The 24,971-nt window shown below is 37.5% G+C and overlaps 1 protein-coding gene across 1 annotated transcript in view; it reads left to right on the forward strand.

The window, feature by feature from the left end:
* Positions 1–1,577: 1,577 nt before the first annotated feature.
* The window catches only part of SYT10 (synaptotagmin 10), a 71,793-nt gene continuing 48,399 nt past the window's right edge, over positions 1,578–24,971 (forward strand). Inside the window, exons 1-2 of the mRNA XM_036302071.1 lie at positions 1,578–1,798; positions 18,892–19,252. Coding sequence (XP_036157964.1) covers positions 1,648–1,798; positions 18,892–19,252 — 512 coding nt within the window. The 5' untranslated portion in view covers positions 1,578–1,647. The remainder of the gene's footprint in view (positions 1,799–18,891; positions 19,253–24,971) is intronic.

The raw sequence follows: 24,971 nt of genomic DNA on the forward strand, positions 1-24,971 counted from the left end.
ATGATAAAAGTAGTCCTAGTTATAGCAATTGTCCTATGAATCAGGTCAAATGATTCAACTAATAAATGCTTACCTAATGGCAGGTTGTGCCTAATAATTATAGTAAGCTTTGCCATAGTGTCCTTACAGAGGAAATAATTTATCATAAACTGACCAGAAATAAGATGATCTACTCTACTAGTAAAAAATATGCTAACAAGTTCAGAAGATTCCACTTCAAAAATAAAGAATCCTCATCTAATTAAATGTTAAATCAATCCTCAGGTTACAAAATGGAATCAAACTCTGCCTAAAAACAATTTAAAAACAAGGTAAATGCATGTACTCTAACCTTGTGGTACATGCTTATAACATTATTTTGTAGCGTTAGCTCCATAAGAAAGTTGCACCCGTTTACATTAAAGAAGTATAAGAACAGGAAAGTCCAAGCCCCTCAATTTACAGACTGAGATAAAGACCTGAAAGCAATTTCTTCAAGGGTAACCTTTCTCCCCTTTAACACACATGCCTTGTCTTTTCCATACTTAAGTCCCTTGCAAAAGTGACAAAGGGGACTTGTCAAGTTGTGCATTCTCAATTGCCAATTACGGATTAATCGACAGAATTCTGACTATTAATACAAATAACACACTTGGTTTTGTGATCTTCTAAGAGGGTTAAAAAATCAAAAGTGAGCTATTTAAATTTGCCTATTCACTGTATTTATGCATAAAGAAAAACTGAACTGGGTGAAAAACAAATGCACCTCATGTTGAATTGTACTACCATTAATAATAAGACCTCTAGGTTAAATATTCTGTGTTAAACCATCACCGTTAGAAATCATTTTTAAATGCTTTCCAGGGATGTCTTTCTCCTTTCTATGGACGTCTGGTTAGACTATTCACCTATACATTTTTAAAATTTAACTTTTTCCATTTGTCTCTCGTTGGATCGACGCTTCATTAAAGGAGAAGCGGAGAGAACACAGGAGGACATGTCTGTAGAAAAGTTGAAAGGACCGGAGGATGGGGGGGCGGGGTCTGAGCTTGGGGAAAAGGACCAAGAAAACTGAGATCTCTCCTCGCCGCTGCGCACCCACCTGTGCACCCCCGGGCTCAGCAGGGAGGCCCAGCAGGGAGGCCCAGCTCCAGCGCGGACCGCCCCCTCGGGCGCCCACCCCGCCCCAGCCGAGTGCGCCAGGGGCGCTGTGCGCTCCCCCTGGAGTCGTCCGGACCCGCGCGGAGCTGCGATTGGACGCGCCATCGTCAGGCACCCGCCAGGAACACAAAAGCGCTGGGGAGGGCAGTGGACGGGGCCTTCTTGGGAGTCCGGGGCTTTAGCTTCATTCCGTCTCCCCCTCTCCTCCGCACTCCATGCCCCGGCTCTCTAGGCAGCTCGCCTCGGCTTGCTCTCAGCGGCCGGGAGTCGGCGCACACCTCGCCGCAGCCGCCTCGCGTGGGCTCCCGCCCAGCCTCTCCGCCTGCTCCCGCGCCCTCCGCTCCCGCCATGGGGCCAACTTGCGGCTCCTAAGAGTTGCCGCCTCTCAGCCGCGCGCGCTCCGGCCCAAGTCCCCGCGGGCGGGCTATGGCTTAGGACGCCAGAGGGGCCAGCCGAGAGGTCAAGGCCAGGGGAGGGCAGCCAATTGAGGCAAAAAGAAGCCGCACGATGAGTTTCCAAAAGAAGGACGGAGTGAACAGCCTGTGCCAGAAGGCGCTGCACATCGTCACCGAGCTGTGTTTCGCGGGCCAGGTGGAGTGGGAGAAGTGCTCGGGCATCTTCCCCCCGGACCGAGGCAGCCAGGGCGGAGGCAGCACAGGTAACCGGGGAGGGGAGGGCCCCGCTCGCGTCCTCGCGCTCCCCTCGGGGCTCCCAGTTCTGTGCCTCCCGCGCCGCGCTGGCGGCAGCTTTAGGGCGCAGCGCCTTCCTACCTTGCTCCTTTCCTTCTACTCGGCAGCTGGCTACTTGGACTGTGGGCTTTTCCTGTGTTGTCTCCCCATCTCCACCCGCCTGGCTCCTTCCACTTCTCCGGTCTGCTTCTGGCCCGCCGTCTGGCTCCCCGGCTTCTGCGCCCCTTCGCCGCGCACTCCCACGCCCCGCGTCTCCCTCCGGGAGCGGAGCGGCCGGCGCGGGCTTCGGCGCAGGGACCGCTCGCCGGGGGGACTGCCCGACCTGGCCCCGTGGCGCGGGCGTGGGGAAGGGGCCTGGCGTCCGTGCTTGGAGGCAGGGATGTGCCTTGCACCAGGGGCTGCCTTAGCCTCGGAAGGCAGAGAGGATCTTGGAAAGGGTAACTCGAAGCTGCAACCTGTTGAGCACTTGATAGTTTCCAAAGCCCTTTCATATATATATGATTTTCCAGGGCTTCATGTCAACGTTGGCAAAGCAGCAGGGATTATTGATCGCCCATCAGGACACATACAGAGTGAGTGCAAGAGAGGGAAAAAGGTTATAAATCCTTTCCTCGCACACGCTCTCATACACACCCCAACATACAGGCATCTTCCTACCCCTCTAGGAAACTTGGAAATAAATGGGGTGGGATGAAGGAGGACATTGGCCATCAGAGATCTGGAGATGGGAAGAAATCACAGGTGGCAGACTTCTCTCAAGAGGGAGGGACGGAGGGAGGGACCTTCTCAGAACCCCTGTTTTGGTCACGCTTTGGGGCAAGGGTCTTAACCACCTGCGCAATGATGGGGTCAGCCTGCTGTGCTATTCACGTGGGAGAGATGGACTCCGGGTTTGTGGTTCGCGTGTTATCCAGGGTCCCCCGAGAGAGTCACTTGTTGCTTTGGGTGATAAACACTGGCTATGGGATTTGGGGCACAGCGCTGAAAGGTCTCCAATCCTCCTGGAGGGTCTTGTTTCTTCTCCTTTTCTTCCCTGTCCCTTTAGCCTCCCAGGGGGGCTTTGTGCGTTGCAGATAGCCAGGGCAACAAGTAAGAGCTGGACCTCTAAGCTCTGGGAGGAGCGCTACTGCAGGGGGCCTTGCTTGCTGGAAAGGAGGCCAGAAGGGTGCACAACCTCCCCCCCCCCCCCCATCACCACCACCAAAACAGAGGGAGAGGGGATGCAGGTGGGAATAGATTTGGTTTAGCTTTTGCGTACCGCGATTTAAATGGAATATCTGCGGGGTTTTGAATTCTCTGATCACAGGTAAGAGAAACCTAGAGAGGCTTCCGTGTGCACTTCTCAGAACCTGAGGAGTTGTTGCTCCTTGGACCCCGGAGCAGCATGATCCGTTATTGCTGCTGCCCACGTGCTGGAAACTTAGACGTTTTATGAATCCATAGTAACCACAACAGAAGTCTTTTCCATTTGTTCAGTAGGTGTTAAATTCCTAGGAATGTATGAAACTCAACTGTTAGAGGAAAGCGACTGGGTGAACATCACATATATGCGTGTCATGTGTATGGTTTGCTAAGCATGGGGAACGTGTGACTATAACGTTCTCTGTGGTGATACTGGATAAGCTCTTCTGAAATGTCTTTAGGGATTCACATGCTAAAGATTAGACTCAGAAAAGGGTGTACAGTGGAAGAAATGACCCGTCTAAAGACCTGTTTTGGGGAGGGTCATTTAACAGTTGATGCTGTGCAGAAAAATACTACTTTCTTCCCTTCCTTCCCCCTTTGTGATCATACACCAAGTAGTGTTTTCCTGGGTCTCGGGCTGGCTGATAATGTGGACAATTTGTGAGGGTTGGAAACCAAATAGTTCTAGCTTCTAAATCTTTGTAAATGCACAACTCCATTAGCCTAAGGTAAAACACAGTGCTGACTATGAATTGAAGAAGGGGTTCTGAGCTTAGCCTAAGCACTACTAGAAGTAGTTGCCATCCTAATTCCTTTGGACTCTCCCTTGGGAACAAAAAGGGGAGGTTAGTCTAAAACAAATACATGGACATTTTTCCCCTTACAGGAAAATATATGCTATTCAAGTGTGGTATTTAATTTGACATATGAATATATATTTAGTGGCTGTCACTAAAGAAGACACTCTACTAGGATGTGTATGAGATACAAAGATGCACCAGATTTCATCACACTTTCCATTTGTAAATCTAGGCAACAGAAGTAAAATGCCTTAATTGGCAAATAAACTCCCAATATCAAGAGGTATCGATGAGTGAATTCTAGGATTATTTACCAAATCTTTAATTGTATTAATCCACTTAGCCTCACGTGTTTTAAAGTGGATTTTCTTATAACTTATGCACCTGTGCCCTTTATCATAGGTCCCAAAATAACACTTTCAGTAGGTGATCCTTCTACTCACTGTTCACCTAATTAGAAGCACAGTACTACTGGTAGGAGGACATTGACATTGAATGGTACAGTGGTTATTTACTTTGAATGTTAAGCAGCACTGCCCAGATGGTGTCAGTTACTCTAAGGTTGCAGTGACAATTGCAGGCATCCAGATTGTGTGTATTTTTAGATGCCTTCACATGGGGTGGAGGGAGAGAAATTGAGGTAATCCCAATTAAACTCAATCTGCATTAAAGAAGTCATGAATTACATATTTAAATAAGACATTATCCTCCTGGCTTTTAAAATGCCAATAAAGAGCAAGTTTCACCATCCCTTTCACTGTAACAGCAGTAGCAGTGATTGATATTGAGGGTCTACCAATTAAGTTGACCGATTCCATATTTTAGTAAAATTTGTAAAGACTTAGACTTCCTGCAGCTGCCAACACTAGTTAATTTACTCTTTTGGAATAGTTTGTTAAAGATATCACTGATGTCAACATCACTAGTACACTAGAAAGTTCAGTATGTGTCATTTTTAGAAAATCAGATTTTCACAGTCTTTTTACCACTGATTTTCTCCTCCCCTTAAAGAGATATGTTTGCCTTAGCTGGTTTGGCTCAGTGGATAGAGCGTTGGCCTGTGGACTGAAGGGTCCTGAGTTAGATTTCAGCCAAGGCCACATGCCCAGGTTGCAGGTTCCACCCCCAGTAGGGGGTGTGCAGGAGGCAGCCAATCAATGATTCTCTCTCATCATTGGTGTTTCTATCTCTCTCTCCCTTACCCTTCCTCTCTGAAATCAGTAAATAGCTATAATAATAAAAGTGCAATATGCTAATTAGACCAGACGGCCGAACAGTGGAATGACTGTCCAGATAACCTTCTGGGCGACCTTCCGGATGACCTTCTGGACATAGTCGGGGCTGCTAGGGAAGCCCGGGTCCTGGGTGCCAGAGGGAAACTAGTGCCGGCAGAAGGGGGAAGGAAGGCCTGCTCTTGCACAAATTTTGTGCAGCAGGCCTCTAGTATATATATAAAAAAGATATGTCACCCACTAAATCATCGTAATGCACAATATGATTTAATACTAAAACACAGGAAAAATACAAAACAATATATTGGTCTCAAATATTATTTTTTAGATATACTGTGACTAAAGAGATGTAATATTTTCTGAGCTGGATTTGGGTTCATTTCCAGTCAGTCTTTAATTACTGCTCCATGTCCAAATGCTTTTAAAGTTTTAGAAAACTAGGTTGTTTGCAAGGCAGACCTCATAAATCATAGCTAACCAAACCCAATTGTGATATAACTTAGTCATATCACAATTGTATAGATCTGGCTTAATATAAATAGTTGAAATAAACATTTAATACATCAGTGATTTAATTTTGCATTTTTTCACTTTTAATTTGAAACTAAAATTTTAAAATAAAAGTTTAGATGTAGTGCTGAGTAGGCAAATGGCAAAGAATTTCATTGAAGTTAATTATTAAGAAAAGAGATGGCTACGTGAAATTTTAAAAGTTACATCATGATTTTCCTTTGTAATTAAGGAATTTAAATTTTAACAAAAGAGTTTAAAATGAGTAAGGGGACTTCATAAGTTTTTCTCTACAGACATAAAGCAATGATTACTCAGTTAATTTATTTATAATTTTTATATCATTAAACTGCTGAGTTTTACACATTCTAATCAGTGTATAAAGAATTACAATTTAGAAACAGTGGAAATTTTTCCTTGTGACTTGTAGATTTGGAAAAAAGCAAGTAAACCACAATGAATTCAGAAGTATGGACCATTTGAAGAAGATGTATAAGAGGATTTTGTCCTTCCTCTCCATTGTCACTCCACTGATGAATGACCTGGTTCTACTATTTCTGGTCTCATTTTTGCTTGCTCATCAATACATGTTGTGCTTTGTCTAATTTTCTCTAAAGATAAATGGACAACTCCCTTCAAAGGCTAAACAGGTCCCAGCAAGCATCTAATTTTCTTAATTCTAAAACATCAATATTTTTGCAGTATTAGCAGGATATTTTCTCTTATAATAAATTAAGATCCGTAAGTTCTCTTTATTTAAGCAGTAAGTCTCTGACATCTGATTCTTACAAGATTGATTTTATGTACAAAGTATATAGCTACCCATTTTATTCAAATCACATTTTCTTTAAAGCCTAATCATTATTGTAATTTTGTTTCGTGGCAAAAAATAATGTTATTTTGGAGGTATATCTGCATTCATTTGTTGAATAAAATTCTGGCAGAAAACAAACATCATAAATATTTAATAAAATTTCCAATGCCAATTAAAATGATCTATACTTGGAAATGTAATTGTGTTCTTCCTGATTTACATTTTAATCTACTAATGATGTGCGCATTAAGTCAATAGAATATAACTCTTTGAGGGCAATTGTTTGTTTACTGTTTTGTCCTTAGTGCCTAGAAAAATCCATAGCTCCTAATAGAATCTCAATGAATGAAAGAATGAATAGTTGAATCAATGAACTTGTCCTCAAGAAGCCTCAACTTTCCTATTTCTAAAATTATGGGTGGTATTTAATAATCTCCAAATCACTTTTATAAAGAAATTGTATATAGTATGTTTGTGCCTCCAATTTCTAATACAGTATCCTATGTAGATAAGCATTAAAATATTTACTTTCTGGAATGACAGGAATTAAAGTACTTGAGGCATTTAGAAGCTAAAATGTTATGAGCAACATCCTCATGAAAAAGCAATGGACAGCGTCACTATATTTGTGTTGTATAATAAATGTATGAGTTTATTGAAGTTCTACTAAAGTGCATATGTCTGTTTAATATATCCATGTATAGTAGTAAAAGGAAAACCTGTTTCCTTAAGTAGAAATGAGCCTGAAAATAATATATCATTATTCAAATTGCTGTTAGTCATTCCAGTTAGAACTAGAAAACATTGTTTTGCAGTTGTGAAAACTAATGCAGGAAAAGTTGGCAATTTCCCCACAAATCACAACTAGTTAATGATGGAACTAGGAACCCAGGGCTCCTAAGATCCTAGGTTCAACAAAAAGTAGGAATAAGAAGAGATCCTAGGGGCATTCATGGTGCTAAAGAGCACTGGAACAAATGTTTGCAAAGATAGACCCTTAACTATTACTATACTGTTGGCTGTAATTAGTGGTATACCATAAGGTATCAGTAAGATTTCTTAGTGTACAGTTATGACCCAAACCCTAAACGTTTTTATTAGATTTGCTGTCATCCAAATATAAGATACAATGTTCATTTTTTACTTGAATATATGCATGCATATGCACTTAAGTATAACAACTGTTTACTCATTTCTTCCAAATATAATTGCTTTATTTCAACAGTAAAATCTTGTAAAAGGTTTTAGTGTGTTTCAATACACAACTTTGAACTGATATAAACATAACTCCTTTTATATGTTCATAAAAAATCCCATAATGAAAGCAGATAGTAAATTACCAGTTAATTTTTTTAAATATATTTGTATTGATTTGAGAGAGGAAGAGAGAGGGAGAGAGAGAGATAGAAACATCAATGATGTGAGAGAATTATTGATTGGCTGCCTCCTGCATGCCCCCCACTGAGGATTAAGTCCACAACCTGGGTATGTGCCCTTGACTGGAATGGAACCTGGGACCCTTCAGTCCATAAGCCAATGCTCTATCCACTGAGCCAAGCCGGCTAAGGCATTTTTAATTAGAAAAACAATACATTAAAATTGCATTGGTTTATTTTCCTACCATATTTTAGCTAAGTAATTAACAGCTCATATTATTATTAAAATTCAGTATTATGAACATTGAAGACAGAATATTACAAAAGAGCTGAGAGTTATCTATTTAAAGATTCCAAAGTATGATTGGTATGAATGTGTCAAAGAAAACTAGACCTCCTGATAGGGAGTGTTATTAAAGATCAATAAATTATTTTACTTGTATCTAATTTGTACAATACCAATTTGTTTTGTTGGTGGAATACCCAGCACTGGCCAAGTTTAGAAACAAAATCCCTAACTGAAGAGATAGCTGCTTGTTATTATCTCATACATTAGTTTTTCTTTTCCTCATAACATTAAATATCCTAAGTGGCCACTGAAGCTGTGAGAGCTTACATTAACATGACTTATGTAGACTATTAGAAAACAAAACACCACATATAATTGGAATTGTGCTGTGATGGCCTCAGAGCTAAAAAAGTAGAATCATCTTGGGGTGGTTGGGACAGGATGGGGAGGCAACTGATATAAATAACTATTTATTTCATTCAGGTACATACTGAAGTGTGTTATAATCCACTGTCTAACATTTTATCATTAAACAGAGAACAATTACAGTCAATTTTTTAAATCTTGCAAATGTCAGTTTGTTCATAGGGCAGGATTATTTTAAATGAACAGCAAGGACTATTGTATTCTCTTCAGCCTTCATTATCCCCATAGTTCTGTTTCAGAAGTCATAGATTTAAGGAATAATTGATATAACAATATTAAAAAGCTTACTATCATTCTTAATATGTTTCTGTATGAGTTGTTAATGTATACACGAAGTGGTTTTAGTCTTGTACTTTTATTCAACAACTAGTTATTGTGCACTTACTATGTGAAAGCCATTGTTCCAGATAGTAAAATGTACTGATACCATTAATTGAATGCTGTGCATAGTTGTACACGTTAATTTAAATATGTAATTAATATACAATCACGGGTTATAAATCATCTTAGAGCAGTGGTTCTCAACCTTCCTAATGCCGAGACCCTTTAATACGGTTCCTCATGTTGTGGTGACCCCCAACCATAAAATTATTTTCGTTGCTACTTCATAACTGTAATTTTGCTACTGTTATGAATCATAATGTAAATATCTGATATGCAGGATGTATTTTCATTGTTACAAATTGAACATAATTAAAGCATAGTGATTAATCACAAAAAACAATATGTAATTATATATGTGTTTTTCGATGATCTTAGGTGACCCCTGTGAAAGGGTCGTTCAATCCCCAAAGGGTCACGACCCACAGGTTGGCAACCCACAGGTTGGCAACCCACAGGTTGAGAACCACTGTTTTAGAGCCTAATCTAATTCTTATTGAATCTAAGATGTTATTGATTATGAGATGCACCATTATTTTTACATGGTACCAGAAAAATAAAACAACCAAATTGGTTAAAGTAACTTTAAAGTTCTGAGTCTAATCTTTCTGAATGCTTTTTTGATTCAGAATTGAAGATGCCTTTGTTAATCCACTCATTATTAGACTGTGTGCCATCAAGAGTGCTGTCAAGAAAGTTATTGATGCTTTTTCTTAAAATAATTTACAAAAACACAAAGGCTATTTTTGTTGTGCTCCTAAGCTAGCTGTACAGTTATGTGGAATGTAGGCAATGTTGCCAAACTCATCTGACACACACTATTTTCCCACCTAATATGAACAAAAGTTTGGCGTAAAGGGTCAAAGGTATGCTTCACTGTTCTCTCCAATGTTTTCTTCCCAGCCAGTGAGATTCATTCAGTGGCCTTCAGTAATGATGCTTTTCCTGTGATGCATACATAGAGAAAGCGATGGCACCATTACTTCCTGGCTATTAGTGATTGTAACAAGCGATGGATACTGATATTCACTCTGATTTCAGGAAGAGAAAATATTTAAAAATATTGATTTTATAATCAAACCTATAATAATAAAAGCATAATATGCTAATTAGACTGGTCTGAATGACCTTCCAGACAACCTTCTGGATGACCTTCTGGAGGAAGCCGGGGCTGCGAGGGCTGAGGCAGCTGCTGTGGCTGCAAATGCCGAGCCCCTTGCACAAATTTCGTCATCGGGCATCTAGTATGATATAAAGTTTTTTTATCATTTACTGAAATTCAAAACAAAGGCAGAAGTCAGTACTATTCAAGTGGAAACTGTAAGTGGCATTGCTGCAAGGTTAAGTACATTGAATGATTATGTATTGAACTTGTAGATGAGGAAGACTGCGAGTTGTTTCCCAATATTCACTTTCCCCTTCCGTTTCACAGGTTGGAATCCTTTCTCTTTAAGTGGCATGAGGCAGAATTAAATTTAAAAAAAACAACAACTTGAAAAGGACAACTTTTCTCAGTCTTGCTTGTAGTTTGTGCAGCCATATGACTAAGTTCTGTTCCTTGGAATGTTAGCAGCAGTGATGTGCACTTCTTCCAGACTGTGCCCTTAAAATGAAAGGACAGTCACTCATCATCCCTTTTCCCTTGTTATTCTTCCTCCACTCAGCTGCCTGGAATGTGGGCATGGTGTCTTGCCATCTTGGACTTTAAGGAAAAGGCAAAACCCTTTGCATAGCAAAGCAAAAATGCAGAAGAAACCAGGATTCCAGACACCTTGAAGCTAATGTACTGCGCTGGCCTGCTTAGGCCAGGACAGTCAGTTACCTGAGCGAGAAACTTCTATCTTGTTTAAACCACTATTAATTTTGTCCCTTGTTATAGAAATCAGAAGTATGCCAATGCCCTATTACAATAGTATTACCATAAGTAATTCCAAATTTTCATCTTAGCAGCAGCAGCTTGCCTCAACTTCCCTGAGGCACCTCACTTCAGCTTTTTTGAATAGGAGTTTTACTTTGATTTAAGTTTTATTCCTCCTCTTTGTTGACAGAATGATGTCATAAATGTGGTCTGTGGTCAGGCAACAATGGGAAAACACCATAAAAACAAAAGGCTAGGAATATCTGTGAACTAAATTAGAATTTGATTAATTATGAGAAATAAATTTTTGTACATTTTGAAAATGTACTAGCATTTAAAAATTTGGAAACATATGATACAGAAAGTGCAGATAAGAGTATCAACTAAAGCAGTGGTGATTGGGAATTCAGAGCTTGCCAGTTGGTCTGTGCGTTTCTGTGCTATAATAGCCATCTGCATGGGGAGTAGGTAATTAGAGTTAACAGTTTTCACAATCCATAGTGAATAGGACCATGTAGATGTTATGATCTGGTTATACAGAGTTTGGTAAAAGTTTCTGAGAAATTGGCATTTTTAGGCTTACTCTGTTTTCTCAGTTTTTCAGAACTGTGTCACTTTATTTCAAGATACCAAGATGTGATCACAGAGTATGATTCCTATAGAAAAAAAAATGAGTCAGAGATATACAGTCAGACAGAAAGTGGTAGAACAATGGTTATATATGTGTAGGTAAGCAAACCAGAATTTGAGCAATTTTAAATCTAATTATCTTAGAGCCTACTCTAATTTTTTTTAAAATTTCATTAACTCTTAGTCTTACCAAGATATAATAGGGTGAATGTTATATAGTGGATTCTTTTTAATTATACAAAGACATTAAAAATTTTAGCCAGCAAGTCCTGCTCATCAAGTTGGCCCACTGCAGTGAGCAACTTCATAGTCCATATGGAAAAGGCAAGCCATTCATACTTATCACCCTGGACTCCCTGGTGTCACCTTTTCTACAGTGATCGTCTCTTCTTCTCCACCTTATCTCTTTTCTTTATGATCATGCCCAAACCCTTGCTATTATGCTGAAAAAATACTGTCTTAGAATTATAAATTCAGGTATCTCAGCCTACAACCAAAAGCTCCTATGATTTCATCTTTCTCATGTAGAAACTTCAAAACGTTCACCTTTCTACTTCTCTGTGAATTCCCTATCAATAAAATATGGCATCACACTTATAGGCATCCTTCATCATTGCAATCACTTTCTCCTTTGAGGTTTATCATAGTCTCCTGGATAGGGAGGGACCTCATTCGTGGACGAATTCATCTGTCTCTCTATCCCTACACCAAAGCAACTGAATAATTAGGCGATTTTAAAACCAGGCCGACTAGTATCACTCTGTTAGTACAAAATTAAAAAGAAGCTTCAATTTTGACCAAAAAATCATATTTTTTCCTATTGAGTTTTCTTTTGTTCTCTATGTTCCTATTTCAAACTTTCACACTCTACTTAAATATTCCAAACTATTCCCAAATAACTGGCAGTTAACCCTAACTTCCACTTGGGAGAGAAAGTACAAACAAGAATTTTCTAGACTTCCTACCAAAGACATATAAACTTAACTCATTCCAGAACCACCCTCCTTTGCTTACAAAGGAAGAAGTGATCCAATTATTTTACCTTTGAGTCAGGCCCCATCCATTTTCATGTGTTATGGGACTTCATTATTAATTATTCACTCTGCTTAACATTCTATCTCTACTCATTCCTTCCCATAAGTTTTAAAACATACTTAAGTATTACACATCCTACTAAAAGTACCTTCATCAACACCACATTCTACTCTAGTTGTTGCTCTAACTCTCCTCTTTTCCTAAATCTGGTTTCCTGAAGGGATTATCTACTCATAGAATTCACATCCTCACTCCATTAACCTTTGTTTCATTAGTCTCATTGAACCACATTAATCTAGTTAACACAACCTTTGTTTCACTGGCATCATTGAATTCATTAAACACCTAGTTGTTAAATTTAATGGTTACTTAACCCTCAAATTATTCTCCTCCAAACTTACGAAAACACATTGATCTGATTCTTTTTATACCTTACTCTTTACCAACCTTTATTCATGCAGGCTTTTTGTTCCTTAAAGTTGTATTTCTTAAATATTGGTGTAATCAGGCTTTTGTGGAGGAGTTTATCTTCTCTTTCTTGGATTTGGATTCCACTATTTAAGTAAGTCCTTCAATTTTATCTTGAGTTGCATTTTGCTCAGAATTTCTACTGGCATGACCACAGGTACTGGAAACTCAGTAAGGCCAAAGCTGAAGTCATGGTCTTCCTTACGTCATCATCCTGTTTGTCTCCTAAAGTGTCGCATTCTTGTCCTTCAGTCCACACTCTTTCACTACAGCTTTGACTTCCCAATTATCTCTGGAATCTGATCTTTTCCCCCATTTGAGAAACCCTCATTTGGAGCTGCGATAATCTTTTATGTGGATGACTATTGTAATTCTGTTACCTAGTTTCTCCTCTTCTACTCTGGCTTGCACTCTTCTCCTTAGCCAGAGCATCATTTCTGAAATGTATACCGGACCATTTCAGTAATTGACTTAAAAATGTTATTAGGGCTACTTGTTTTTCACTGCACTAAATCCAAAGTCATAATATTCTTTATGTCATGGTTAACTGTTGAATCACAATCACAAAAGAGTCATTAAAACATTTTGATGACTTTATAAATCCTCCCATAATCTTTTGATAGGTTATTTTTATTTTGTTAAACAGATTTTGTTTAAAAAATCATGTCATAAAGATCTAAGTATTAAACAGATTTTTAAAATATTTTTAATGATTTGTCATAATTGCAAGCAATGTAAAATTATATAAAATGCAAGTAGCTTATTTTTATAGTCTGTTTTATCTTTCAAAATAAAATTGTATTTAATCTACCTTCTTTCACTTGTTGCTATTGAGGGGAAATACCTTTTCCCCTTGCATTGTATTTCTGGATAGAAGGAGATCCAAGATGGGAATATTTATGGGACCTTATCCCACTCCCATCTCTGAGATATGACTTAGCTGTTACTCTTCCTTTGAGGTGTATGCTCAGGAAACAAATATTCTCTGCTCCTCCATGTAGTGAATTTTACAGGATTGAGTCCTGATGGGGAACAGCTATCGTTGTCCAGCCAGGCCTGTGCCTGTATGGATAAGTTTAATTAATTCAAGGTGATATATTAGCACATCCATTTTCTAATAGACCTAAGGTGATATTCCCAAGTATTTTAATTGCTACCAGCTTGAATACTGTGTCTGTCCCTCAGCTGTGCTCTGCACAAATAAGTAGGAAAATAGAATGTTATTTATTAGCTTCCTACACATTAACATTTACTTAGAAATATTGGTCTCCATTATTAAAAATTCACTCTTCAGTACCAGATATCATCATAAGATGAGTCTCTCCTCTCCTTTCTAAATTGTGACCCACCATTCAATTTATACCCAATCCATGTCTTTGCCTCTTTTCTCCTCAGTACTTACTCTTGGTTTAAAAAAAAGATAATTGATAATAATAGCAACCCATTTTCATATATATTATGTGAATTACTTAAATATTTTATATACATTTTCTTATTTAAATCTCACAACATTTCTATGAAATAAATATTCCTACTTTACTGAGATTCTTAAAACCTAAGCAGCTTGCCCAAAATCACACAATGGTGGAGTTGACATTTGAATCCATGTCTTAATTGTTCCACAGTACAAGCTGTTCTACTATCTTCCTAGTAGAAGGATTTCTGCATATTCCCTCCAAATCAGTCAACTTTATGTCAGTAGCCACCTTGAACTCCACAGACATTTTATTGTCTTTTTAGACAACTCCCAAAATATATACTCGGTAGCTCCATAAACATTTTTGACTTTGTGATATATACCAGACACTAGAAATAAAAAAGTGAATAAATTTGCATTTTGTTCTGAAGGATAGGGGAGTGAGTGTATTGGCAGTATGGGAACATTTAGAAAAGCAAAATAAGTACAGATCCATAATTCCTTATCCATAATTATGAAACCTCAAATCCTGAAAACTGAACATTATTTCGTAAATTATGACAATTTGGTATTAACACCTCATCTGAATTGGCATTAACTATTTACAGTCTTCAATCATCCCACTCAGTGTTAACTAATTCATGTAGTTCATTATAGATATATTAATGTGTTTAATTACTAGATGTTATCCCGGATAGTGTGTACCATGTTACCTTTGTAATATCCAAAAGAAAATAATAATAATTTTGAAATATATGTTCTAAGAGTGTGGGTCAAAGATTTATAGGCCAATAAATTATTATAATACTAGTGTCAGAGTGGTGGGTGTGCTTTAAAAGCCTGTAGGAATAGGAGAAGCAGAGAGAGCTTCAGGCAAGAGGCATTATTGTATCTCATTATTGAAGAATGAATAGAAATTTTCCAGGCAGCCAAATAGGAGGAGAAAATATAGTGGAGCTACATGAAACAGCCTGAACAAATTCATGAGAGAGTAATGGTGTAGTCAGAGTAAGAAGTATAGGTAGGAGAGTGGAAGAAGAATGAAGGTGGGTCAATAGCCAAGAGTCAAATCACAAAGATGCTATGGAATGCCATGCGAATTTTGGCTAAGGGGTGACCTGGAAGGATGTTAGGCTAAGAGAGCTGAGACAGTGAGTATATAACTCAGTTGCCAGGACATAACTTGGTTTTTCTTCATGCTACCCTGGAATTATTGATAGCACAGCCTTTCACTTTCAAAAGTGACTTGGTTGAAATGTTTTATGGCTCCCCCAAATGATAGAACCAGATATTGATTTTAGAAAGAAAATTGTCAGCAATAGGCAAGATGGAACTGGGGTCAGAGATTTCCACAGGGCTTTTCTCTAAGATGAGAACAAATGTATGAATGCCAAAGCCCATCACTAAGGAACAAGGGCATAAAAGAATTTCATAAAATCCTTGTGGTTGGAGTAATAAAAGGTCTCTAATGTCTGACCCCCATTAGTAAGAAAGGAAGAGTGTTCCATTATAGACTGAAAACTACCCCCCTCCTTTTCCCTACCTCACATTGTCCCAGTTTTCTTATATCTTGGCATTTGGCTCTAACTGGGTAGAAGTTAGCCTGTTGGAGAAGTTAATTGGGTTAAAATATTCATAAAATACAATGTAAATGAAGCTGAAAATACATGAAGATTAGGAAGCCATAACTGTCATATTTATTCTTCCATTTTTAAAACCACAGTTAATATTCAGGAAGCACATTCATTTTATACTTTTTGTCTTTCCCACAAGTATGGTGCTGATGAAAATCAAAAGTAAAAATAAAGTGAAGTACAAAATATAAAATATTTTCACCAAGGGAACATAAATGGGAAATATATTCAATTATTGATAATCAACTGGAAAGTAAGGAAAATATTAATGTCTCTGTATCACATCATATCAAATCAATTTTTATCCTTATAATTAAGTAGCAGTAAAAACGTGGAATTATTTTTAATTTCTGAATGGATTTTCATTAGCTACAAATTGGGAGTTTAAACAGAACCATTTTATCTTACTAATCAGGAAAATGTAAATTAAAACAAGGTATCATTTCTCCCGTCAGATCAGTGAAAATTAAAGTACAACAATATTTCTCTGAGATTATAGGAACTGATAAACTCATATGATGTTTTTGTTACAGCCACTCTGGAGTCACAATTTGGAAATATCTAGTAAAACTAAATATGTGCATAACCTGTGACTCTACAATTCTATTTCTAGATATTAACCTTAGAGAAACATCCCCAAATATGCACATGGAAGAGGGTACAAAGACAGTAATTATAGCTGTGTTGTAATAGCTGGGCATAAACTAAATATCCACCATGATGAAGTATTATGGAGTACTATGTGACATGAACTTAGACCACAAGTGTTGCTGAATAAAAAAAATAAAGCAAATTGAAGAGTAATATGGAGTCAACCATTTATGTAAAAAGTAAATATGGAGTAAGCCATTTATGTAAAGAGTATATTAAACAATTCTGTGTCTTTATGTTTTTCAAGAGGTATCTTTGTTTATTAGTGCTTGGCCTGGACAGATACACACCCAACTGAGATAAGTGGTTGTTTCTGGGAAGGAAAAGAACCACTGGATTTACAGTGCCAGTTAAAGGGAATTAGGTTTGTTCTGTTATTCGTTTGCTAAGGTTGCCAAAACAAAGTTCCACAGACTGAATGGCTGAGATAAAAGTGTCAGGAAGGGTTGATTTCTTCTGAGGTCTCTCGTCTTGGCTTGCAGAGGACCACTTTCTTTCTTTGTCTTCACATGGTCATCCCTCTGTGAGTGTCTTTGTCCCAATCTCCTCTTCTTAGAAAGACACCAGTCATATTGGATTAAGGTCCATCCATATGACCTTATTTTGCCTTAATCACTAATTTAAAGGCCCCGTCTCCAAATGCAGTCACATTCTGAGGAACTGGGGGGTTAGGACTTCAACATAAGAATTTGGATGGGGTAGAGGAACAGACATAATTCAGCCTATAACATACTCCTAACATTTTTATTTAAAACAAATGAAAGAAATTGGATTCATATGTGACACGAAGGCTAAACTAAATTTGTGAGATAAATTGCGAAGTTATTTGAATCTAGAACAATTTTCCTTCATAGGAAATCTATTTGGTCTTCAGAACTTGAAGAACACTAGAACACCAGATTGCTAGCATTGATTACCTAGGAATATGAAAATGGAAGCAGGTCGGGAGATATTTACTTTTTAAAAATAAACTTTAGTTTTTAGACTGGTTTTATATGTACAGAAAAAATTGTAAAGATAATACAAACTTTCTTTTATTATGATTTTATGTTTGAGTAGACACTTATTGCAATTAATGAACCAGTATTGGAACATTGTTAACTGAAGTGTATACTTTATTCAAATTTCCTTAGTGTTTACCTAATATCCTTTTTTATTCCAGGATTCCATCTAGGCTACCACATTGCACTTAGTTGTCATGTCTCTTTAGTCTCCTCTTGGCTATGACAGTTTCTCAGACTTTATTTATTTTATTTTTGATGACCTTGACAATTTTGAAGAGTACTAGTCAGGTATTTTGTAGAATGCTCTACTACTACAATTTGTCTTATGTTCTTCTCGTAATTGGACTCAGGCTACAGGTCTAAGGCAGGAAGACCACAGAGGTAAAGTGTCATTTCCATCATGTCATATGAAGTGTACATGCTATCGATATGATTTATCACTCTTGATGTTCAACTTGACCACCTGGGTGAGGTTTCTTCACTGTAAAGTTACGCCTTTTTTACCCCTTTCCATACTGTATTTTTTGGCAGGAAGTTACTCTGTGCAATCCACACTTGAGTTAGGGCATGTGCTCAACCTTCCTGAAGGCAAAATATCTACATAAATTGTTTGTAATTCTTCTTCATAAGAGATGGGTCACTTCTCTCCTATTTATTTAGTCGATCTTATTAATGTTTTTATTATATTTCTTTGAATCATTTTACATAATAAGTATGTATTAATTTGTAAATATTTTTCAATAAGAATATTGTAAAGGGACTTAGATAACAAATCCTAAACTAGTTTTGGACTTTGGAAATTAGGAGCATACAAGGTTATCAAACTATAGAGTTTGAAGATACAGCTAATAGTGCACACATTCTCTATGAGTAATATGTTATTCTCATTTACACTAAATAAAGTGGTTTATACAAACATTTAATGTTATTTCCTGCTCAGAGAGAGAGAAGGTTGAATTAAAGATGAAGGAAACAGAAGCCTTTTCTGCTTATGCAGTTTCTGAGTTTCTTAAGCTTCATGTCTTCATGGCAGGTTGCAAGTAGCCAACCTTCATTTTGCAAACTCTTGGACCCCTTATCATGTCCTTGGAAATAATATGCATCTATCATGCTTTTTTGGTATACAACCTAAAATTTCCCTGGGATGGAATTTTTCAAACATCTCTTTTGAGAATTTTCTGACATAATTACTAATTTCTTCTCCCTACCAAGATAACTTAAAATTAAATTTTTGAAACTCTAAATGAGGAAGCTGTTACTAGTAGTTATAATGTAAAATCACCTCGCCACTTCTGCTCTTTTATGTACTTATCAATGAACTAGTATTTCTTCACATTGTAATTTCTCCCCAGATATTTCGGTCAGCTTGTTAGCAGTCGTCGTCAGCTTCTGTGGCCTGGCCCTGTTGGTGGTCTCTCTTTTTGTCTTCTGGAAGTTGTGCTGGCCTTGCTGGAAGAGCAAACCCGTGACCTGCAACATCAATAATGCTCTTCCGCAGGCCCCGGCGAGTGCTCCTGCCGAAGTGCTTGAGACTGAAGAGAAGAAAGAGCTTAAAGAAAATGGAAAGCCAGCACCGAAAGCTATTGAGCCTGCAATAAAAATCAGCCACACTTCCCCTGATATCCCAGCAGAAGTTCAAACTGCTTTAAAAGAACATTTAATTAAGCATGCACGTGTGCAAAGACAAATTACTGAGCCTGCATCTTCAACCCGGTAAGGGAAGTTGAAACATTTAAAACTCTGTGTGTGTGTGTGTGTGTGTGTGTGTGTGTGTGTGTGTGTGTGTGTGTTGTGTGAGTGTTGTGTGATTTCAGAAGAGAGAAAAACAGTGGGAAAGGAGAAAAAAGATAAACAGAAGAAATGTGAAATACATATGAAACATAATTGAATAGAGGGAATGGGTAGGACAGATGATTATTATTTACTCTTTCCCTTGAAATATTATTAGTTGATAATTACTGCTTATAATCTTTCAATTTAGTTGAATTCAACCAATAAATATCAAGAAAACAGACATGGCATGAAATCATCTAGAAGTTCACAATCAAAGCCTAGGAACAGAGGTTTAGTCTACAGTTGTTTAGCACGACACCATAAACGTGGAGTTGCTGGAAATGTTCATTGCTTCTTTGAATTTGTATAGACCATACTCTTATACTGAACAGAGATTGGTAAGTTCCACGAGTGCTCTGTTGAATATCAGGAACAGACATGAAAGGAACAAAGAGAGTGACATTTTACCTCAGCCTGGAAAAAAATCATTTAAAATTTGCTTGAATGAAAATAAGTTGTTATAGTGTATTTTAGATTGTGTTAACTATAATGGAAAAAGAGATTCTTATGAGGAGTCATTTTTTTTCTACTAAGTGTGAGTGGTCTTCAATCCTTAAAATGAACAACATGCTAGTAGCAGTTTTTCTTTATTTCCCAGAAGTAGTAACTAATTTTAACCTAGCGGGGGGTAATAAATGGTACTACAGGTAAATTGCTAGCTGACTTTCTGATCTTACCTTTCTACCTCTCTAAATTGAAGGTGCAGCCTAGCTTTCTGACATGACATATTTTTGTGTGTTTAGAAATCTATCAAGTTGACAAACTGGGCATGGGTCATGTTTGCTACTAGAATTGAAAGAATATATTCAATATATCTTTTATGAAGTAAAAAAGAATTGTATTTATCAATAAATCCTCTTCTTTCTGAAATAAACTCCAAAGGTATAAGTGAAAATAATTATTGTTTGGGGGGATAAGGAATTTTGGGATAAAGAGGATATAAAGGGGTATCTTTTCAATTTTGTACTTTTCTATTTAAATTTTATAACCAAGATATGCCTCATATTTAGTTATTATTTTGACAAGTTTTCCTGAGTGGTGGCACTTAAGGTTATGTTTAAAAAATTTTTATGATGTTTATGTAACATGACCCAATATATATTTATTTAAATTCATTTATTATGGATATTTATAAAATAATTATCCCATGTGCCACTTTTTAAAATATCTATAGGAAAAGCTGCTTTAAAATTATCTCATGTAGTTTCTTGGTAATCACTACTATCATTGCTGCACACTGTGGCCAAATATTATATGTAATAAAGTATGAAGACACTCAGGAATTTCAGTTAAAATATTCAATTAAATTACAAAAATTTAAAAAATATTAACAAAAGCCATGAATATATACTGCCTTATTAGCATTCAGAATTATTCAACTCTTTTAGTCGAGAAGTACATCCTCCATAAGGACACTCAGTTCATGAAGAAAAATTGAGGTAAGCCATGAAAATTGCTTGTTTTTCTCTGCCCAAAAGCTTTTTGGAAACCTCAGAAAAAATACTATCTTCAAGGTATTATCTCTTGAATATAAAGAGTTGGGTTACCTTTTTATTTTTAGCTAGGGGAGAATGAAAGAATATGTACTGAGAACACGTGTGAAGACTTGGTCTTGGCTACAGAATTACTTTCTAGAAACAATATACAATAGGGGTGAAGACACATCATTCTAGACCTGGTTTTCTCAGTAATTATGTGCAATTGAATAAATCAGAAAACACTTTTTCTTTGAATCTTAGAAAACATAAAATTGGATTGTACACATCTCATATTTACTAAAAGAAAAAGTGAAATAGAGATTCATAGTTTTTCTAGAACTTTAATATTTCACCAGCCCTTTTGAATTTTCTTGTTTATATGAGTGGCGGGTAAAGAAAGAAAAAAATATTAATTTTTTGCTTGCAATTTAGTCACTTTGCCAGGCAACCTTCCTACAAATCCTCTGCCAACCTGCATGAAGTAAGTGTTGTTAATTATCCCCATTACTTGTGAGTTAACTGAAGCCTAGAGAGATTTCAAAATTTGCCCAAAGTCATGCAGCTGGCGAGTTAGAGTTTAAATTTATCTAGATGAAATACATTTTAAGCAATAAAGCCAAGCAGATATCATTTTTTTGCAAAGATATTGGTTATAAGTCTGCTCAGGACAGATATTTTGGAGGTTAGAGAATGAGAGTATCATTCTGCTCATCCTACTCAGAAATAAGGAATTATCTATGGTTATTATGAATGACTAGAGTCATGATTTTAATGTTTGGCCTTGGGATGAATTCCATGCAGAAAATTTGATTATATCGGTTCTCAGAAATCCCAGTCTACATAAATTACTTTATCATGCTAGAAATTACCTTTATACGGAGAGGAAGAGGAAGTTGCTGAGTTCGTTACGTAGTCCACTTCGACACAGAGGCCAACGGTACATTATTATAAATCAGATTATTCTGCTCTGATGCTCACTTTTCACTGAGATGTAGCAACATCAAACCACACACACACACAAAATGAATTTAACTTTAATGCTTGGTTTCCTCACCTTATGAAGATATCCCAGCTACTCTTCTATATTTGGCTCAGGGAATAGATGACAAACATCATACTCTTTCAAGTTTTAATTGTCTCTATACTTAACATTCTGAGCTGTTCAGAAGTTAACAGCATTGCTGGAAACTGCCACATTTTTCCAGTTTCTCATCTCCCTGTTCAAATACCTGGGCACTGGCCCCATCAGCCTGCTGGGCAACCAAACAACCCAGTGGACTTTCATGTGATAACTTCATTACACATTCTTCTAGCATCCATCTTGATTGATTGGTTTTTTTTTTTTCATCCAGTAGGCTTATTCTGTACATACTTATTTCTGGGAATAGACAGTGTATTCTACACACTCTTCCACTCTGCTAACTCTAGGGAGCTGGGAAAAAAAATAGGCTACATAATGCAGAGATAAGATACTTAATACCAACTTCAATATAAGGAATTACAAGTGCAAACTGTATAGTGAAGAATGCAAAATTCAGATAATAGGAAAATCATTGCCCGCTGAAGCACGGAGGAGTGCCAGCCAGTAAGTTGAGGCTAAAGGAAACTAGGAATTTACATAAATGGCAATTGGGAGGGGTTGTGCATCCCACATGGAAACCTTTTATGTGAAAAGACATAGAACAAGAAAACTCTCTAAGAAAACAGCAGGTAAATTACCTTAATCAGAATATAGGGGAATAATAGAAAATAAAATCAGCTGGAATTAAAGTGTGAGGAGAAATCATAGTCAAGACATTCCAAGTCTGTCCTGTCAAAAATATTTGCAGAAGACTCCCTTGAGTAAGAGCTGTGTTTTAGGAAAATAAATTTGGCAAAAGTCCATAGGATAGACTAGAAAAGAAGATATCTACTAGTATTTTGTATCTAATACAGTATTTAAAGCATAATAAAAATCAGGAAGTAGCAAGCAACAACAAAAAGACAGAAACCTGAGAAAAGTCGTAAAGGGAGAATGTAAGATCCCTTATAAAAAATAAATTAAGTGTCATGTTAGTCTTTTCAAGTTTAGTCCAAACATTTTAAAAGCCTGACATTCAAACTATTACAATCTGATGATACCAAACTACCATTATAGCACTTTCGGTACTTCCACACACATAGCACTATACTGCTTTCTGAGGCAGAGAATTGGCCAAATTCTTTTCTGTATTGCTCTTGACACCTTGACAAAGCACTATGGGAACTCAGGGTAAATAAGGTGGGGCAAAAGTAGGTTTACAGTTGTTTGTATGGAAAATAATATAGTAATAAATAATAATACAAGAGTACACCTATATTTTCCATACAAACAACTGTAAACCTACTTTTGCCCCACCCAGTATTTGTTGAATAAAAAATATCAACAACAAATGAACGTAATGACTTCATCTTATCTTTTCTAATAAGATATTTCATGGTTGCCAATGAGGAGGGTCCCTGGTGTTTTTTTTATCATCCTCCAATAGACCTTAACTCTGCCTCTGTGCTTTTTGCACTTGCTGTTTCCTTGGTCTGGAATGATGACCTCCCTTTTTGTTTTCTGTAAGATCTTTAAAGAAAATGCATCTGAGAGTCTACTTTTCCTGCCCAATCATAAGCTGTATTATTTAAAGTCATAGTTACAATGTAGCAATTAATGCTTATTGTCCTAATATTGAACTACTGCTGTTCTGCCAAACTACATCCTAAATTCTCAGAGAACAAGGCTGTGAAACCTGATTTCCATCGTTTTGTAGGTACATAATAAACACCAAGTGAATACTTTTGATTGACATCTCTCCACTTCACTTTCTCCTTTAAAAGCATCATCGGGCAGTGATATAAACTGTGCTCATATTAAAAAGAGGTTAATAGTGGTATACTCTCAGGCATGAGTCTGAGGACCAATTTCCCGGGCATTCATTAGTGGTATTAAGGTGAAGTGAATAAAAAGTGGCAAAATAATTTGTTGAGGATGATGAGTAACGTAGGTTAGGCACTATTAGAGAGGATTCTAAGTACCTACTGAAAATAATTAGGAAACTTAATGGCAGACCCAATGAACAAAAGCAGAAAAATGTACATGGAAAGAAATCATTGACTCATATGTGCTGATGGATTAATAATTAGTTTTGGTTGCTTAGAAAAGTAAGTCTTAAAATCATCAGACACAAGGTCAGAAAGAACACTCAATGTATATTCTTAAACAAGAGGTGAAGAATTATGTAAAATATGTAAAACTGGATTGCATAGTATTCTTTAAGATATTTTTTAAATTAAATTTCTCTCAAAAGATAGCCAAAATTGCAGTTATCCATTCCAGGACACTGTAAGGACTGGAAAGCAACATGTAACACCAAGGGAGAGTTTAAAAGGTATATAGTTGCCCTGGCTAGTGTAGCGCAGTTGGTTGGGTGTCATCCTATGTACCAAAAGGTTGCTGGTTTGATTCCTGGTTAGGGTACATGCCCGGTTGTGTAAGAGGCAACTGATGCATGTTCTGCTCTCCCATGGATGTTTCTCCCCCTCCCTTCCTCTCTCTCTAAAAAGGAATTAAAAATACTTTTTTTAAAAAAGTTTATAGTTAACTAGGATATCAAGAAGTAGGACTTGTCCACAACAATGGGAGAAACTGAGATCTAGTTCCTTGAAATAGAATTGCATGAATCAAGCTGTACAAATGCTTGAAGTGGTTAAATAATCCCCTTTATGAAACACTAGAGGCCTGGTGCACGAAATTCGTGCACTCGGGGGTCGGGGGATGTCCCTTAGCCCGGCCTGAGCCCTCTCACAGTCCAGGAGCCCTTGGGGGATGTCTGACTTATGCCATCCATGGGGAGTGGGCCTAAGTCATCAGTTGGACATCCTTAGTGCTGCCACGGAGGTGGGAGAGGCTCCTGCCACTGCCGCTGCGCTCGCCAGCCATGAGCCTGGCTTCTGCTGAGCGGAGCTCTCCCTGTGGGAGCACACTGACCACCAGGGGGCAACTCCTGTGTTGAGCATCTGCCCCCTGGTGGTCAGTACCATCATAATGACCGTTTGGTCGATTTGCATATTAGGGTTTTATTATATAGGATATGCATTTGGTGTACCCATTAACT

Source organism: Myotis myotis, unplaced genomic scaffold, assembly GCF_014108235.1.
Source record: "Myotis myotis isolate mMyoMyo1 unplaced genomic scaffold, mMyoMyo1.p scaffold_m19_p_3, whole genome shotgun sequence".
Classification (NCBI taxonomy): domain Eukaryota; kingdom Metazoa; phylum Chordata; class Mammalia; order Chiroptera; family Vespertilionidae; genus Myotis; species Myotis myotis.